The 19831-nt window shown below is 46.1% G+C and overlaps 1 protein-coding gene and 1 pseudogene across 1 annotated transcript in view; one reads left to right on the top strand and one right to left on the bottom strand.

Annotated features, from left to right (window-relative positions):
* Positions 1-19831, top strand: part of LOC124718742 (peroxidase-like) — a 102010-nt gene that overhangs the window by 61404 nt on the left and 20775 nt on the right. The window contains exons 7-9 of the mRNA XM_047244357.1: positions 3096-3293; positions 8702-8849; positions 17747-17903. Coding sequence (XP_047100313.1) covers positions 3096-3293; positions 8702-8849; positions 17747-17903 — 503 coding nt within the window. The remainder of the gene's footprint in view (positions 1-3095; positions 3294-8701; positions 8850-17746; positions 17904-19831) is intronic.
* LOC124719325 lies at positions 11155-11272 on the bottom strand (annotated as a pseudogene).

Below are 19831 nucleotides of genomic sequence, written 5' to 3'. Positions count from 1 at the left end.
TTCCACGACGACGTTTACAGCAGCATGGACTATCAGCTCCATGGCTGCAGTTACCCTTGACGCTGCATCACAGACAGGAGCGCCAGCGATGGTGTACTCAACGACGAACCTGGGTGCACGAATGGCAACACGTCATTTTTTCGGATGAATCCAGGTTCTGTTTACAGCATCATGATGGTCGCACCCGTGTTTGGCGACATCGCGGTGAACGCACATTGGAAGCGTGTATTCGTCATCGCCATACTGGCGTATCACCCGGCGTGTTGGTATGGGGTCCCATTGGTTACACGTCTCGGTCACCTCTTGTTCGCATTGACGGCACTTTGAACAGTGGACGTTACATTTCAGATGTGTTACGACCCGTGGTTCTACCCGTCATTCGATCCCAGCGAAACCCTACATTTCTGCAGGATAATGCACGACCGCATGTTGCAGGTCCTGTACGGGCCTTTCTGATTACAGAAAATGTTCGACTGCTGGCCTGGCCAGCACATTCTCCAGATCTCTCACCAATTGAAAACGTCTGGTCAATGGTGGCCGAGCAACTGGCTCGTCCCTACACGCCAGTCACTACATTTGGTGAACTGTGGTATTGTGTTGAAGCTGTATGGGCAGCTGTACCTGTACACGCCATCCAAGCTCTGTTTGACTCAATGCCCAGGCGTATCAAGGCCGTTATTACGGTCAGAGGTGGTTGTTCTGGGTACTGATTTCTCAGGATCTATGCACCCAAATTGCGTGAAAATGTAATCACATGTCAGTTCTAGTATAATATATTTGTCCAATGGATTCCCTTTTATCATCTGCATTTCTTCTTGGTGTAGCAATTTTAATGGCCTGCAGTGTATTTCTGTAGGTCAGTCTGTATCCCCCTTGTACTATTTCTGCACTCTGACTGAAGATTGACACACGGATACTTCGTATGGTTGGGGAGGATTAATTAAACGCGCACAGACTGCAGTCATTACCTACAAAGTGCAAGTGTTACGCCTGTAGAGTCTTTGTCCCCCTTCTTCTTCTTTACACTATGGGGGCACAAGACTGAGACACAGAGATTTTAAGAGATTTTAAAGATTGGTTGGGAAAGATTCCTAGCAGTAACAGCGATTGCTGCTACGCCGTTGGTCTCTGCTCCCCTGCTGCTGCATCCGCACTTGCCACGAGACTGGCACTGCGGTGACTTCAACGAGCGGTTGGGAAGGATTCCTTAAAACGCACGAACACTATAAGCATTATCCACACTGCATGTCTGTTATACATATACTCCTTCTTGCTACTTCTGCACTTTACCGCAAGAATGTCACAGGGGGACTATAACGGCTTTTGCGGAAGATTCGTGACTCGAATGCAGACTTTAGCCATTACCCAGAAAGTGTTATATCTGTAGGCCAATCTCGGTCACCATCCAGCTGCCGTACCGGTCTCGGAAACTGACATACGGCCGGGAGGGCGGTGTGCTGACCGCATGTTCCTCCATATCCGCATCCAGTGACGGCTATGGGCTGAGGATGACACGGCGGCCGGTCGGTACCGTTGGGACTTCATAGCCTCTTCGGGAGGAGTTTTACTTCCAGCTGCCAGAAGAACGACACACGGAGACTCCAATGGATGCTTTTGAACGATTCCTTGTGTGCACAGAGACTATTGCCATTTGCCACGAGATATGCGTGTTACGTCCGTACGTCAATCTTCATCTCACTTATGCTACTTCTTTGCTTACCATGACTAACACCATGGTGACTTCAACGAGTGGTTGAGAAGGATTCCTTAAACATAAACAAGCAATAAGCATTACGCAACGCACGTGTGTTATGCCTGTAGGTCAGTCTCTACTCCTACTTACGCTTTCTGCCACGGAATGACACACAAAGACTTCATCTTACGGCTGGGGAAGAAGCATTAACTGTGGCCGAACTACAGGAATTACCCATTAGTTTAGTCTTTATCCCCCTAACGCTGCTTCCGCACTCTGCCACAAAACTGACACCAGAAGAACTTCGCTGTTGGTTGGAAACGATTCCTAGTAGCGATGAGAAGTCCTAGTAGGCCACAGATCAATCTGTGTCCCACTTCTGCCGCTTCTGCACTCGACCACAAGAATGACACATGGCGAGCTTAACGATTAGTTGGTAACGATTCCTTGAAAGCACGCTGACAATAGCCATTACAGTAATGAATGTTTTATGAAACTTTCTGACAGATGGCAACTGTGAGCTATATGGAGACTCGTAGCTGAGACCTTACCATTCACGTGCAACGCTCCTGCTTCCGAGTTTCGGCTTACAACCTGCAGTCACAGCTTCAGTTCTGCCATCACGTCTTTCGCAGCACCTCCCCTGCGTACCTCATCGGACTAGCACCTCTGGGGGAAAAAGATAACGTGCAGAAAAAGCTTAGCCACTGTGTAAGCATTGTCACAGAATTACTCTCTTATTTCTTCTCTTCAAGGAGTGCTAGTTCAGAAAAGTATGCATGAAAGGTTATGTGGACTTAGGGACTAAGCGACAGGTATTGCCAGAAGTCAATCCGTGAGTGCAGGTAAAGGATCGTGCGCGTAAAGCTCAGTCGGTAACCTTCGTCCCCGACAGACGAGGTTCTGAGTTCGTACCCAGGTCCAGCATGCAATTTTAATCTGTCCTGAAGATTCCAAAGTGCACTGACTCCTGCAGCAGTGTGAAACACTCATTCTATGAGGTTACGTCTGGAGCACAATGACTCTATTCACAAACGGCACAGCTGCCAGTATGGGAGTGAGGCCCTGTCTCGTCTTTCCTAGCAGTAACTAAAGATCCAGAAAGCTCGACCTTCATTTGTATGATTTTGAAACTAAATATTTTGGAACCAAGTAGAAATACCTTTGATTAATTCTGATTATGTTTGCTGTGTCAGTTCAAGATTCCATATTGTCTCAAATATTTATTTCCCACCTTTGGGTCCTTTTCTTTAAATTTTCAGTTTCGATTCATATTCCGTTTGCATAATTTTGACTATAAAGAGTTTGGACATCATGTAAGTATTTCCTTGCTCACGTCTGGCGGTGTTTACCCTCTAGATTATCAGAGTCACTTGATCAGCTGTCGGTTCGTTTGCTGCAGGTGACCAGCGTGTGAACCAGAACACGCAGCTGACGGTGCTACAGGTGATCCTGTTGAGAGAGCACAACCGCATCGCCTCAACGCTGGCCCACCTCAACCCTCACTGGGACGACGAGAAGATCTACCAGGAGGCTCGCCGCATCCTCATCGCCGAGCACCAGCATATCTCCTACTGGGAGTGGCTGCCCATCTTCCTCGGTGCGTACCGCTCCATTTCACCAGCCTACTGACTAAAACACTTGACAACATCATCAGTGATCTGTCAACAGGACTATCTTTTCCAGTGAATGGAGGGACATCATCTGTTAGGGCCTTGATGTGCATCAGCTCAGTTATGTATCATACTGATTGAAAACTTGATCAGGATGTCTCTCGTCCGATACCATCCTCGTGGCAACCCAGTAGCTGATCCTCTGATTGGAGTGGTTACTATCGTCCTCTCAATGTACAGGGTATCGCATAAAGGATGGATGTTTTTTCTAACATTTACAGGCTGATTCACGAAAAATGGTCCAAATGGTTCTTGGCACTTTGGGACTTAACATCTGAGGTCATCAGTCCCCTAGACTTAGAACAACTTAAACCTAACAAATCTAAGGACATCACACACATCCATTCCCGAGGCAGGATTCGAACCTGCGACCGTAGCAGCAGCGCAGATCCGGACTGAAGTGCGTAGAACCGCTCAGTCACAACGGCCGGCAGATTCAAGAAGATATGCAACTATTTTAATATGTTATTCTACAAGCAAAACTAAAAAGAAGTTCATATAAACATAGGTCTGCAAATGTTTAGTTACGCAGTTGCGGCTAATAAAAGATTTTGCCTGACATTTAGCAACTTCGCTAATATGAAGCCATCGCAAAACTGTGCGAGGTTAAAGTAAAGCACAATTTCCATTTATTTTGTTGTTATTGATTTGGTGAATCTAATAAAACATGTCCCAGACATAAAACAGGGATGCCTTTCATCAACATCCATAATATCCTCATCATCGTCTTCACATATCGAGCGCTCGTACTGATTATGAACGCTAGGTAGAGAACCTGTCTCCTGTAACATTCGAAATACTCCGCAAATTGTTCATGCACTCGGAGTTGCGCTACGGTCGCAGGTTCGAATCCTGCCTCGTGCATGGATGTGTGTGATGTCCTTAGGTTAGTTAGGTTTAAGTAGTTCTAAGTTCTAGGGGACTGATGACCTCAGATATTAAATCCCATGGTGCTCAGAGCCATTGAACCATTTTTTGAACCTGCGAGTTGGATAACGTACGCGATATTCGTCAACTACAACCGTAGCATTACCGTCACATTTGCCATAAATAAACATCATATCGGGGTATTCCTCTGTTGTAAATGTGAAAGGAATCCGTATTTCATAAATAATCTAAAAACTACAACAGTTACTATGTGGTTTCACTTAAATACACTGTTGTTATTACGTTCTTTCACTGAATAATACAGAAAACTAACTCGTTTCAAGGTTATGAAACGAATGAAACAACTCAATAACGGTTGCTAACAATGGCATAAGCGTTTCTACATTCTTAATGGAAAGTAAGCAAATTTACTTGTGTAATAATCTTTGCTTCTCTGAATGTTCTGGAAAACTACTGCAGATACACGTCTGGGACATGTTTTATTAGATTCACCTGATCAATAACAACAAAATAAATGGAAATCGTGCTTTACTTGAACCCTGTACAGTTTTACGATGGCTTCATATTAGCGAAGTTGCTAAATTTCAGGCAAAATCTTTTATTAGCCGTAACTCCGCAATGAAACATTTGCGGACCTTTGTTTGTATGGGCTTTTTTTCTTTAGTTTTACTTGTAGAATAACATATTAAAATATTTGCGTATCTTCGTGAATCAACCTATATATATGTATCAGTGTTGCACTTCTCAAACCGCTCTCGGAAATTGGCTTTCCCTCGCTCCAACATCGCTCTGTCGATTTGAATGACTTCCACACGAATCGCTTCCTGCAGTTCTGCAGGTGTACGTGGTTTATGCTTGTATATGCGTAACTTGAGATAACCCCACGAAAGTAGTCTGGTTAATAAGAAGGCCAACCAAACCGGAACCACGAAAAACAGTCCGAATAGCTTCCACTGACATTTTTGCTGTGTGTGTTTTGGCCCCATCCTGCTGAAACCAAATTCGCCGGATGGGAATACGTTTTCTTCTTAGTTCAGGAAGGAAGAATGCAGCACACCAAACAGTTACCTTGGGGCTATGAATTGGTCTCTCACGCATTAGTTTTCGGTTTTTACTGGCTCAATAACGACAGTTCTGCAGATTTATCATGACATTCAAAGGAAAATAAGCTTCATCAATCATAAACAAAATCATGTTCTCATTTTGCTCGAGTATGGCCTCCATTCTCAAGCAAAATTTAGCCGCTGTACATAATCTCTAGGGTTCAACTGATGCACAATGGCCATCTAGTAGGGACGAAACCCTAGATCAGTAGGCAAAATACGCTTTACTGAACGATTACTGAGGCGCAGTTCAGCAGAATGTCTCCTAACAGATCGACCAGGTCTGCGAAGTATGGCTACCGAACTCTTTCAACGTTTTCTGCACTGCGTACTGAGCGAGGAGCCCCTGGCTGTTTTCCGTTCATCAGTGTTTATCGCGAACGAAATGATTCAGCCAAACGTAAAATGGTGTTACGAGTGTCTATAACGTTGCGAAATGGCGACGAAAGTCACACTGAACTGCAACGATAGACTCATTATTATGCACAAAACTATTGTAAGCAAACACACTATGTTACCTAATCCACGGCTCCATGACCACGTCTAAACAAAATGGCAGGAGCTAACAACGCGTGACAACATCAGTCGTTCTGTTCCTACTACCTGACCGTGAATATTCCAAAAACATCCGCCCTTTCTGTCTCACCTTGTACAAGCCATGTTGCATACTCTACAGATATAAAAGCTTGCCAATCTCAGCCATCCTTTCGTTAATCGTCTATCCCTTGACGAACTCATGCATATCTTTTACAGGACATGGCGTCCCATCTCCCTCCAGTCTTGTACCTTATTAACAAAACACATCATCGAGGCTGATCTCTACATACATCGGTCTCCCAAACCACCTAAATCTCCAGCTCACCACTTCTCCAACAGACATAACAGGTCCTCACATTCGTCGCTCAGCCCGTTCTCACTACCTGCTGATAAAAACCATCATCGAGATACAGTTTTACACTTTCTGACCTGCACCAATCACCAGCATGTATCATATTGGATTTTGTTCCTCACCTACATGGGTACTATTATACGTTTATATACTACTAACCGTTGAGCTCACCAAGATACATTCTTGTAGTCTTGAGCCTCATTCTGGTACATGCATCAACAACTGCCAGGCCATCCGCCATTGGGAGCGGCTGTGACTTTTCCTTATATCTAAGAACCCTTTGTGGAAACCTTCTGACATAACAACTGACCAAATGCACGTTTAAAGCCGGTCAGTTTCTCACCTTTTCTGTTCTTCATCGCTGTATAGAGAAAAAATGCTGAAAGTGAATCTTCCTCGATAAACAGCATCCCAGTCTCATATCATGCTGAGTAAACACCTCACCAAGACGCACTTTATGTCGTCAGTATCTCTACAACCGCTATACTCATCAGCAGACACCACTGAGCGATGTGGCGCAGCGGTTAACACACTGGACTCGCACTTGGGAAGACGATGGTGAAAACCCATGTCCAGCCATCCTGATTCAGGTTTTCCGTGATTTCTCTAAACTGCTTCATGCGAATACCGGGATGGTTCTTTTGAAATGGCATGGCTGACTTCCTTGCCAATCCTTTCCTAGTCCGATGGGACTGATGACCTGGCTGTTTGGTCCCCTCCCCCAAATCAACCAACTAGCCAACCATCAGCAGGCTCCACTGTCCATTCTGCTGACAATGACGCCAGATTTTCCTTTTAAGTTTAAGAAAGTTTTGTTTAAACTGATTATACACATATACAAGACAGTGCCATCCTTATATAAAACTTCTCGTGTCGCAGTGTTAGTTGCCATACTCCTCTGAAACGGCTCGCTCGATTCTGTTGAAATTTTACACGTATATGCGGTAGGTCTGAGAATCGATCGTAATCTATTTTTCGTACCCCCTAAGTGATGAGGGTGGTCCACCCCAAATTTTTTTTTCTTATTTTTTTGTACAGAACTTTTTATTTTTATTTTTATTTTTGATGTGGCATTACAAAATACACACAACCCTAAATTTTCACCCTTCTACCACCAACGCCTATTTTTGATAGTGATTTTAGTAATTTAATAATTTTCAACCCCAGTTGATAACTGATCAATTATCACTTGATCAACACCTCAATCGATTCTAATGAAATTTTACATGTATATTCAGTAGGTGTGAAAATCTGTCGTCATCTATTTTTGATACCCCTAAGTGATGAGGGTGGTCCACCCAAAAACTTTTTCTTATTTTTTGGACAGAACTTTCTATTTTTATTTTGTTATGGTGTGGCATTAAAAAATACACGCCACCCTAAATTTTCACCCTTCCACCACCAACCCCTATTTTTAATAACGATTTTAGTAATTTAATAATTTTCAGCCCCGCTCGATAACTGATGAATTATCACTTGATCCTGCCAGGTGTCTAGCGGTGATAATATTTCACTGTTCGATAGATAGGTAAAAAGAAAACGTACCAAAAGAAACGAATCGAATATCCCTCTTTGAATGGACGTAACTAGACCGAGAAGTTTAACTAGCTAGCACGCGTCATTCGCCAAACCGACATTTAGGCCTAGCGCCCACGCATCGATTTTTACTGTACGGAAACATATCGTACGATCAAATTCCTTTAGTAGAACAAAGAAGTTCCTATGATCTCCTTTGTTCCTCTAAGAGAATTTAATCGTACAATATTTTTACGTACGATTAAAATCGATGCACGTGCGCTTCGCTTGGTCTCACTCATAACGCTGGCGAACACGTCTCGACACGAAATTGCCGCTATGTTTGTATGCTCATGGACGAGCCGTGTATCGCCTGCAATTGTTAAATCCGCGCGATCTACCGTAGAAACGCTAGAACTAATAGTGGCCGACACTGCCGGACTTCCCCCTAACCCTTTTCTCACTCCCTACACAGTTCTCGGCCATTATTATTGTTTGTGTCACGAGCTCCCACCAACAACGGCTATTGTGTTACACGTATACAGTATTCTTACTGACTAGAGATAATTTGTATGGAAAAACAACGTTTGCCGGGTCAACTATAACATATAAAGATTTTCGGAGGCGGAACGAAGTTCGCCGCGTATAGCTAGTCTCATGACATAAAAAAGTTACAATTATGGTTCTCTTCCTTAAATGATGAATTCTGTGTGCGTCTGTTCTTCCTGGCAAATTGGTTAATTACGTCATCAACAGAACAGTCAATCTCAGTGGGCGTCGCGAGGGGGGGAGGGGGGGGCGTGGCCGCGACCCCCCCCCCCCTCCCCCCCATATCTATCCACCACTGCTGGTAGTAAAGAAAAGCCCATTTCTTTGCTTACCGATTTTCATTGAGGCCTCACACAATTTCTGTGTTAATGTCTGCTGCGTTGTCCTGCAGGCTGGGAGACAGTGAAGACCCATAACGTGCTTTCCTACGGCGAGGGCTACGCACAGGACTACGACCACACCGCCGACCCCCGAGTCATCAACGAACACGCCACGGCCGCCTTCCGCTACTTCCACAGCAACATCCAGGGCTACCTCCAGTGAGTACTCCACAACATTCGTATCCTCCTGACTTCACCCAGTGTCCACGAAGTCCCCCTATTATTTCAAAAAAATCATAATTTGGAAACTTCACTCATGCTCATAAATTAAGGATAATGCTGATACATGGTGAAACAACGCTCTGGTGGGCGGTTTGCGTCTTTAAATCTTCTCAGGGTATGACCATGCGTTGCATCTGACCTGCGGTCGACGCACGGTGGCGCTAGCAGCAGTCCACATATGCAGAGGTGTGTTGGTGCATGTCAGAGTACGGTGCAGCGAGTAAGAGTGCAGACGTTTTCAGACGTGCTAATGGTGACTGTGCGTTGAAAATGGCGCTACAGTACAGGACGTCCACAGTGTACAACACCACAAGAAGACCGATATCTAATTATCAGTGCCCATAGATGGCCACGGAGTACTACAGGTAGTCTTCCTCGGGACCTTACCACAGCCACTGGAACAGTTGTCTCCAGACACACAGTCTACAAACTACTGAACGGACATGGTTTATTGGCCTGGAGATCTGCAAGGTGCATTCCACTGACCCCTGGTCACAGGGGAGCCCGTAAAGCCTGGTGTCAAGAACACAGTACATGGTCATTGGAACAGTGGTCCCAGGTTATGTTCACGGACGAGTCCAGGTATAGTTTGAACAGTGATTCTCACCGGGTTTCCATCTGGCGTGAACCAGGAACCAGATACCAACCCCTTAATGTCCTTGAATGGGACCTGTATGGACGTCATGGTTTGATGGTGTGGGGTGGGATTATGATTGGTGCACGTACACCCTTGCATGTCTTTGACAGAGGAACTGTATGGGACTGATGACCTGAGATGTTAAGTCCCATAGTGCTCAGAGCCAACCACAGAGGAACTGTAACACGTCAGGTGTATCGGGACGTCATTTTGCACCAGTACGTCCGCCTTTTCAGGGGTGCAGTGGGTCCCACCTTCCGCCTGATGGATGATAACGCACGGCCCGACCGAGCTGCCATCGTGGAGGAGTACCTTGAAACAGAAGATATCAGGCGAATGGAGTGGCCTGCCTGTTCTCCAGACCTAAACCCCATCGAGCATGTTTGGGATGCTCTCGGTCGACGTATCGCTGCACGTCTTCAAACCCCTACTACACTTGAGGAGCTCCGACAGGCACTGGTGCAAGAATGGGACGCTATACCCCAGCAGCTGCTCGACCACCTGATCCAGAGAATGCCAACCCGTTGTGCGGCCTGTGTCCCCATGTTGATGTCGGGGTACATGCTCAGGAAGCAATGGCATTTTGCAGCACATGTGTTTCGGGACGGTTTTCACATCTTACCACCAGTACTGTGGACTTACAGATCTGTGTTGTGTGTGTTCCCTATGTGCCTATGCTATTAGCGCTAGTTTTGTGTAGTGCCACGTTGTGTGGGACCACATTCTGCGATTATCCGAGTGTATTTAGATACGGCATCGTGGTTCGTTGCAAAACGATTATCAGTTCTGAAAGTTTTTTTTTTTTTTTCTTTCTGTTGTGTCAGAATTTCAGGGTGAAACCCACCCGTCACTCGCAGAGCACTAAGGCACCATAGCAGCATTAACATTTCTCATTGCCTCGTTGATTGGCGCACAAAGGGTCATTTACTGGTGTTCTGTACTTGCAATCCCTGACGTAACTCCACAAATGGCGTGGGATTGGGCCATCGCTAACAGTCCACCTCTCAATAAATTGACTTCTGGGGGCTACACTGACGTGTACACTGTACTCTACTGTCAACACGTGCTTGAGACACAGGTGGACGTCCACTTCGAGGAAGGTTCAAAAATGGTTGAAATGGCTCTGAGCACAATGGGACTTAACTTCCGAGGTCAGCAGTCCCCTAGAACTTAGAACTACTTAAACCTAACTAACCTAAGGACATCACACACATCCATGCCCGAGGCAGGATTTCAACCTGCGACCGTAGTGGTCGCGCGGTTCCAGACTGTAGCGCCTAGAACCGCTCGGCCACCCCGGCTGGCCTTCGAGGAAGGTCTCTGACACTGCCTGTCTCTTTCATATTTCTGATCCCTCTCATTATGCTTGTTTCTGCCAGCGCTTTTCTCCGGTACTAACTCCTCCCGACAGGCCATGAAGGCCCAAAGGTATCGACCGGCCGCCGTGTCATCCTCAGCCCACAAGCGTCACTGGATGTGGATATGGAGGGGCTTGTGGTCAGCACACCGCTCTCCTGCCCGCATGTCAGTTTCCGAGACCGGAGCCGCTACTTCCCAGGCAAGTAGCTCCTCAGTTTGGGTCACAAGGGCTGAGTGCACGCTGCTTGCCAACAGCACTCGGCAGACCAGATGGTCACCCATCCTAGTGCTAGCCCAGCCCGACAGCGCTTAACTTCGGAGATCTGACGGGAACCGGTGTTACCACTGCGGCAAGGCCGTTGGCTTTTTCTCCAGTACTGGGGTTGATAATTTCGCGGTAATGTTGTCACATATTTGATTTCTGCATACCGGACGAGACACTGCACCTTCTCCTAGTCTGCCGACATTTTGATGCAGCTAAGTCGAAGCTGCAACATATACACCTCAAAAAAAGTTCGGAATATCATAGAGTTTACTACAATGCCTTCCTGTAGTACACCCACTGAGGTTTATACAATACGTTATTAACAAAATTAAAGTAGTTTATTCTGAAAACAACAATGATTTATGTTAGTTATAAAAAATCAGTAGAAAACAAAGAAGATCCTTAGTGTACATATTTAGAACAAAAACAGTGAAAATTTTTGTCTCATGACGATGAGTATCAGTCTTTAGTAGTGTGTGTGTCCTTCGCACACACGAATGGTTTCTCTCACTCTGCGAGGCATGCTCTGGATGGGATCGTCAAGTTTATCTTGGGATATGGGGTCCCATTCCTCAATGGCAGCTTCAGTGAGGTCCGGAAGATAGGTGGATTTGGACGCTGTGCAGTGGCCACCTTCAACAGATTCCATGCATGCTCAATTGCATTGATATCTGGGGACTGTGCTGCCCAATGCATTCGGTTGATGTTGCCTCATTGGAAGATACTGAGACATTGTTAGAGTACAGTGCGGTCTTCCATTGTCATCGACTAGGATGAAATTGTCACCGACTTCACGGGTCTGCAGGACCTTACAGTAATTTGTAAGACCCCTTGGAGGTATCTGGAACCTGTCAAATTGGCGTAGATGGGAATTAGAGAGATCCAACGTCCCGTAATTACTGCCGCACAGAAAATTATACTTCCGCCAGGAAACGGGTGGACTTGCTGGACGTATCGGCCTTTTCCAAACTCTAACACGTGTAGTGTCCGGTCGCAAACCAATCCTGGTCTCGTCAGCAAACGTGACACTGCTTCATTCTCCAATGGTTCAATGTTGATGTGCAAGAGCGAAGGTCCTAGATCGCGCCGGTTATGTTGGTTCACTGCAAAACTTCTCATTGGTAGGCTGCAAATACCCTAATGCAATCTGCTACCTGCTGTTTGATCTGAGATACGAATTCCTGTTGCCTGGGAGGAGCCATTTCCAATATTTCTGGCAGCTGATGTTGGGCGCCAGCGAGCCAACAGCTGGAGGAAACGATCTCGCATTGGTGTCGTCGTATGAGGACGACCACTGCGAGGTCTATCATTCACATTTCCCATCTCTCTTCACTTTCTTCACAGCTTAGGCACACCACTTTGAGTGACACATAACCGACCAGCAACACCTTGCTGAAAGTAAAGGCACTATCCTGACTCTGTCAAAGTATTGTATGCCTCTACGTGTCGTGTTACTGCAATGCTGAACACAAACTGGATGAAGCTGTTGTCGATACTGAACCGCTTGCGGCGTGCCGCTGCGGCAGCGGTATGTTTACATGAATAGGAAACGGCCACAAATCGTTCCAGTAGTAATGGTTCAAAATGGTTCAAAAATGGCTCTGAGCACTATGGGACTCAACATATCAGATCATCAGTCCCCTATAACTTAGAACTACTTAAACCTAACTAACCTAAGGACATCACACACATCCATGCCCGAGGCAGGATTCGAACCTGCGACAGCAGCAGTCGCGCGGTTCCAGCCTGAAGCGCCAAGAACCGCTCGGCCACATCGGCCGGCTAACTGGATAATGCATGAAATGCGTACGTCAATAAGACCTCTAGTAACGAAGTCTACATTTTACGACAGTATTCCAACCTTTTGTTGAGCAACGTAGTTCCAAGAAAAAACTTTGAGAGCGGCTCAGTGTTTTACAGCAAATCACTATTTTCTGTCACTAATAATTTCCATGTTATGGTTTATGAAACGACACTGGTACTTTATGGATGCCCTGCATAGCCCTCTATAGCATGGCAAGCGTAGATAGCGCTATATGACTCGACAAATCATACCCCGACTTCAGAGGTGTTTGCGGTATACTTCGCGTTATTACGTTGGGAAGAGCAGAAAATTCATCCGACTTTAGGTGGTTCGTTGCGGTACTAACGATGATGAAATACTCCACCGAATGGGTGGAATGCAAATGGCTAGCGGAAGTGCCTAGAGGACGAACGTAAGGATTTAGAAGCATATATCGCCAGGAGAAAGATAGATAACGCCAACAGGAAAATTAAAGAGGTCTTGGAGAAAAGAGAACCACCTGTATGAATACTAAGAGCAGAGAAAGCAGAAAGATGGAAGGAGTATATAGAGGGTTTACATAAGGAAGATATACTTGAAAGAAATATTACAGAAATAGATGAGGCCCTAGGTGAAAATGATATGGGAGACATCATACTGCGACAGGAATTTGACAGAGCGCTCGAAGACCTAAGTCGAAACAAAGCTCTAGAATGAGGCAACATTCCAACTGAACTACTCATAGCCGTGGGAGAGCCAGCCACGAAAAAGCTCTTGCATCTGGTGTGTCAGATATATGAGACAGATGATACAGCCTCAGACTTCAAAAAGCATACAAATCCAGTTCCAAAGAAATCAGGTAGTGACACGTGTGAATATTACTGAACTATCAGCTTAATAAATCAAGGCTGCAAAATACTAACACAAATTCTTTACATAAGAATGGAAAAGCTGGTAGAAGGCCCCTCAGGGCAGATCAGCTTGGATTATGGAGAAATGTAGGAACATACGAGGCATTTCTGACCCTACGACTTATCTTAGAACATAGGTTAAGGAAAGGCAAACCTACTTTCTAGCACTTGTAGATTTATAAAAAGCTTTTTCAAGAAAAGAGGTGGAGCCCCTCCACGCCCACACCGGCATGATGGCCAACACAAAAGGTCTACTGCCATCTCTGCATAAGGGTTAGTATTCACTAAAGTGAGGTGTCGCAGGATGTGGGTACTGCGATGTTTGCGTACGTCTGGTTAGGATTAACCATTAATACGCGCTCATCTGGAGATAGATTGGTCGAAATCTGACGAAGGGTAGCGGTTTGAAGGGCAGAGGAAAAAAAGTGCCAAAGCAAGAGCCAAGGGAAAAAAACCTCTGCGAAAGTTAGGTCGGGCGGCAAGAGCAGTAGCGGTTGTCTTGCTGCCTGCGATAGGTTGTGTAAGGATAGGCTTTGTTAGTAGTGGGTATCATGCATGTCGATACCTTGACGTTGTGCGTTTGTGCTGCTCGGCGGCTGGCGCTGGGTGCTGGAACAGTCCTCGTTCAGCGTCCTGCAACCTGCAACAGTTAGGTTTGTTATCGGTCTTGTGTCCGATAGGTCATATACCGGAGGCACAGTGTGAGGGAGTGTTGGCAGATTGTTCGTGCGTCTGTGGGCGAGCTCGTCGGCGTCCCTGCTGTGGCCTGTTGGTCGGCTCTAATAGCAGCTGGTAGTTGCCAGTCAGTGTTGCTGATATGCAGGGGCTTACCGGCGTTTGTCGCTGTTTGCGTATGTTAGTTTACCATAGGTGGTTATGCCCTAGCTAGCAGTGTCTTTGGCCGCTTGTGTTTCCACCTGTGGTTGTGATCGTAGTTTCCCAGAGTGAGGATGAAAGGATTGTTCGAGTGTCTCGAGTTCCTGTATAGTCGTGTGGCGTGTTTCTTGAATACTTCCTTGAGGGTATCAAGGCGGTATTCATGGTGAAGATCCACGGTGCGTGTGTAGCGTGGAGCATTGCTGATGATTCGTAGCACCTTGTTCTGTATGATCTGCAGGCGGCGCAGTCGTGTGGGAGCTGCATATCCCCAGACGGGAGCTGCGTACGTCATCAGAGGTCTAATCAGTGTCATGTATAAGGACCTCGACACCCTCCTATTCAGTGTGCTTGCCCTGTTGAGCATTGGGTAGAGCTGTTTGAGCCTCGCGTGCGCTCGGTTGGCAACGTATTCGATGTGGTCCCCCCATGTAAGTTTCCGGTCCAGCCAGACACCAAGGTATCTGACTTTCTCTCGGAAACGTATTGGGCGTGTATGTAGTGTTATCGGTCTACAGTGTTGGTGTTTGCGCAGTAGTTTCGGTCTGCGTGTGAACAGAACTGCTTCGCACTTGTCGACGTTTACTTTAATACGCCATCGCTCCAGCCAAGGCTCAGCTGTTCTGAGTGCTGTCTGTATTCGTGAGTTGATGTTCGACGGTTTCCAGTCTTGCGCGAGGATGGCTGTGTCATCCACGTAGACGGCTAACGTCGTGTTTCGTGTCGCTGGGAAGTCATTAATATACAGGTTAAACAAGATGGGCCCTAGGATGCTTCCTTGGGGTACTCCAGCTTGGATACCGTGTTGTGTTGATTGTTTATCCTGCACGTTAGTGTTGAAACATCTGTTCGTGAGATATGAGTGTATGAGACGCACGAGTCCGTCCGGGAAACCAGCTTCGCTTAGTTTGCGTATGAGTCCGTTGTGCCAGAGACGATCGAAAGCCTTTTCGATGTCTAGGAACACGGCCCCTGTGGCTTTGTTCATGTTGTAGCCGTGTGTTATATGTTCGACTACGCGGAGGAGTTGTTGTGTTGTCGAGTGGTGATTCCTAAAGCCGAATTGCTCCGGTCTTAGGGTGTCGTTGGCGATGCAATGCCTAGTGATACGTTTTAGTATTACCTTCTCAACAATCTTGCTGAGCGAGCACAGCAGATTGATGGGTCGGTAATTTTGTGGGAGGGAGTGGTCTTTCCCTGGCTTCCTGAACATCAGGACCTTGGCCGCCTTCCAAAAGTCAGGGAAGTGTTGGTGTGTCAGGATGGCATTCGTTAAGTGTGTGAGGTATTCTACTGCTTTATCCGTGAACTCCTGGAGGACACGGTTTTGAATGCCATCAGGCCCAGGGGCTTTTCTAGCGTTGGTGTGCTTGATAGCCCATGTGACTTCATTTGTGCTAGTACGTCTTATTTCGTTGCGCGAGGGCTGGGCTACAAGTCGTGTAACCTTCTGGTCCGTTTCAAGTGTGAATGCTGGGTCTGAAGGAACCAGATTCGGCATGAAAGACGCTGCAAGTGTTGTGGCCATAAGCTCTGCCTTCTCCGTCGCGGAGTAGGCCGGGCCGTCTGGTCCTTGTAACGTGGGAATGTAATGTTTCTCCCTGGTGAAGTGTCTGGCCAGCTGCCACACGCCAGGACGTGTGTAGCTTTTTTTTTTTTTTTCAAGAAACGCTCTTTGAAATTAAGAAAGTAGCAGGGGTTAAATACAGGGAGCTAAAGATTATTTACAGCTTGTATAGAAACCAGATGGTAGTTGTAAGAGTCGAGGAGAGCGAAAGAAAAGCTGTGGTATAGAAGGAAGTGAGACAGGGTTGTCGCCTATCCCCAATGTTATTCAATCTGTACATTGAGCAAGTAGTAAAGAAAAAAAATCAAAAGAAAAATTTGGAGTAGGAATTAAAGTTCATGGAAAAGAAAAAAAAATTGAGGTTTGTCAATGACCTGTAATTCTGTCAGAGACAACAAAGAATTTGGGAGAGCAGTTGAACAGAATGGACATTTATGATTGGTGGACTCCATGTGATTCCCAAGTCGTGCAGCGACCGTAAACCATAAAATTACCAAATATACAGCAACCAGTCGCAAAATCATGCATTATTTATTCACTTTTGCAAATTGATTTCAACTGATTAACAGCCATCATCGGTGCTTTCAACCAATATGTGTCCGGAGTAGTAATATTGTCTTAAGCAGAAGTCAAATTTCATGTCTGAGAATACCAAAACATGGATAATGGAATGTGATTGTATTACGTGAGGTGATTCTGAGGAAATTAGAATAGCAAACAAGACTCACAGAGTAGTAGATAGGTTTTACTATTTGGGCAGCAAAATAACTGATGACAGCCGAAGTGGAGACGATATAAAATGTAGACTGACAATGCCAAGAAAGACTTTTCTGAAGAAGAGAAATTTGTTAACATAGAAAATAGGTTTAACAGCTAGGCAGTCCGCTCTGAAAGTATTTGTATGACCGTGTATGGAAGTGAAACATGGACGATAAACAGTTTACACAAAAAGAGAAGCTTTTGAAATGTGGTGCTACAGAACAATGATGAAGAGTAAATGGGCAGATAATCTATGTAATTAGTAAGTGCTGAACAAAAATGGGGGGAAGAGAAATTTGTGAGACAGCCTGACCAGAAGAAGGGATCAGTTGAAAGGCACATTCTGCCACATCAAGGGACCACTAATTATTATAAGAGGAAAAGGAGGGGAATAAAAATCAGAGACCAAGAGATGAACACAGTAAGCAGATTCAGAAGGATGTGGGTTGTAGTAGTTACTCGGACATGGAGAGGCTTGCATGGGGTAGACTAACATTGAGATCTGCATCAAACCAGTCGTCGGAATGAAGACCACAACAACATACATCGTTTGGTGAGCTATGTATTGTCTGTTTCAGACTGCAGATAACAGATTAAAAGTAAATAGCGAGTATGTAATTCTTCCTTCGTGTGTCGCTGTGTAACCTAACGGCTGCATTGTTCGTTGTGTGTGTCAGCCTGGTGACGGAGCACAGGGACAGCTTCTCGGCCCTGAGGCTGAGCGACCACTTCAACCGGCCCGAGATCATCGAGCAGGGCGACAACTTCGACGACCTGGTGCGAGGACTCAGCTCCCAGCCGCAGGAGAACGTCGATCAATACTTCACCAAGGAGGTGCGTAGCAGCACGTTCACATTACCACCCTCTCTCTCACCCCCTCTCTTTGTCTCTCACCCTCCCTCTCCCCCCTCTCCCGCCATCTCCCACCATCCACGCTCTCTCTCTCTCTCTCTGTATCTCTCTCACACTCTCTCTCTCTCTCTCTCTCTCTCTCTCTCTCTCTCTCTCTCTCACCCTCATTCACACACACACACACACACACACACACACACACACATTTCCACATTTCTTTAATTTTAAAATTATTTTTCTTTATTTTAAGGCAGTCTGTTTAACTGATCTTTCAAGTTACACTACTGGCCATTAAAATTGCTACACCAAGAAGAAATGCAGATGATAAACGGGTATTCATTGGACAAATATATTATGTGACATGTGATTATATTTTCACGCCTCGGCATTGAGTCAAATAGAGCTTGGATGGCGTGTACAGGTACAGCTGCCCATGCAGCTTCAACGCGATACCACAGTTCATCAAGAGTAGTGACTAGCGTATTGTGACGAGACAGTTGCTCGGCCACCATTGACCAGATGTTTTCAAGTGGTGAGAGATTTGGAGAATGTGCTGGCCAGGGCAGCAGTCGAACATTTTCAGTATCCCGTAGAGGACCTGCAACATGCGGTCGTGCATTATCCTGCTGAAATGTAGGCTTTCGCAGGGATCGAATAAAGGATAGAGACACGGGTCGTAACACCTCTGAAATGTAACGTCCACTGTTCAAAGTGCCGTCAATGCGAACAAGAGGTGACCGAGACGTGTAACGAATGGCACGCCATACCATCACGCCGGGTGATACGCCAGTATGGCGATGACGAATACACGCTTCCAATGTGCGTTCACCGCGATGTCGCCAAACACGGATGCGACCATCGTGATGCTGTAAACAGAACCTGGATTCATCCGAGAAAATGACGTTTTGCCATTCGTTCACACAGGTTCGTCGTTGAGTACACCATCGCAGGCGCTCCTGTCTGTGATGCAGTGTCAAGGGTAACCGCAGCCACGGTCTCCGAGCTGATAGTCCATGCTGGTGCAAACGTCGTCGAATTTTTCGTGCAGATGGTTGTTGTCTTGCAAACGCCCCGTCTGTTGACTCAGGGCCGGCCGAAGTGGCCGTGCGGTTAAAGGCGCTGCAGTCTGGAACCGCAAGACCGCTACGGTCGCAGGTTCGAATCCTGCCTCGGGCATGGATGTTTGTGATGTCCTTAGGTTAGTTAGGTTTAACTGGTTCTAAGTTCTAGGGGACTAATGACCTCAGCAGTTGAGTCCCATAGTGCTCAGAGCCATTTGAACCATTTTTTGTTGACTCAGGGATCGAGACGTGGCTGCACGAACCGTTACAGCCATGCGGATAAGATGCCTGTCACCTCGACTGCTAGTGATACGAGGCCGTTGGGATCCAGCACAGCGTTCCGTATTACCCTCCTGAACCCACAGATTCCATATTCTGCTAACAGTCATTGGATCTCGACCAACGCAAGCAGCAACGTCGCGATACGATAAACCGCAATCGCGATAGGCTACAATCCGATCTTAAAGTCGGAAACGTGATGGTGCGTATTTCTCCTCCTTACACGAGGCATTACAACAACGTTTCACCAGACAACGCCGGTTAACTGCTGTTTGTGTATGAGAAATCTGTTGGAAACTTCCCTCATGTCAGCACATTGTAGGTGCCGCCACCGGCGCCAACCTTGTGTGAATGCTGTGAAAAGCTAATCATTTGCATATCACAGCATCTTCTTCCTGTCGGTTAAATTTCGCGTCTGTAGCACGTCATCTTCGTGGTGTAGCAATTTTAATGGCCATTAGTGTAATTGCGTCTCCAACAGCACAGCAACATCAACGGAAAACATCAAAGTTTTTATTTCTTCCCCCTCAATTTTAATATCCTCTCCAAATCTCTCCTTGGTTTCCTTTA

This window comes from Schistocerca piceifrons, chromosome 10, assembly GCF_021461385.2.
Source record: "Schistocerca piceifrons isolate TAMUIC-IGC-003096 chromosome 10, iqSchPice1.1, whole genome shotgun sequence".
Lineage (NCBI taxonomy): Eukaryota > Metazoa > Arthropoda > Insecta > Orthoptera > Acrididae > Schistocerca > Schistocerca piceifrons.
The sequence above is the reverse complement of the archived record's forward strand: the minus strand, read 5'-3'. Positions and strand labels throughout refer to the sequence as shown.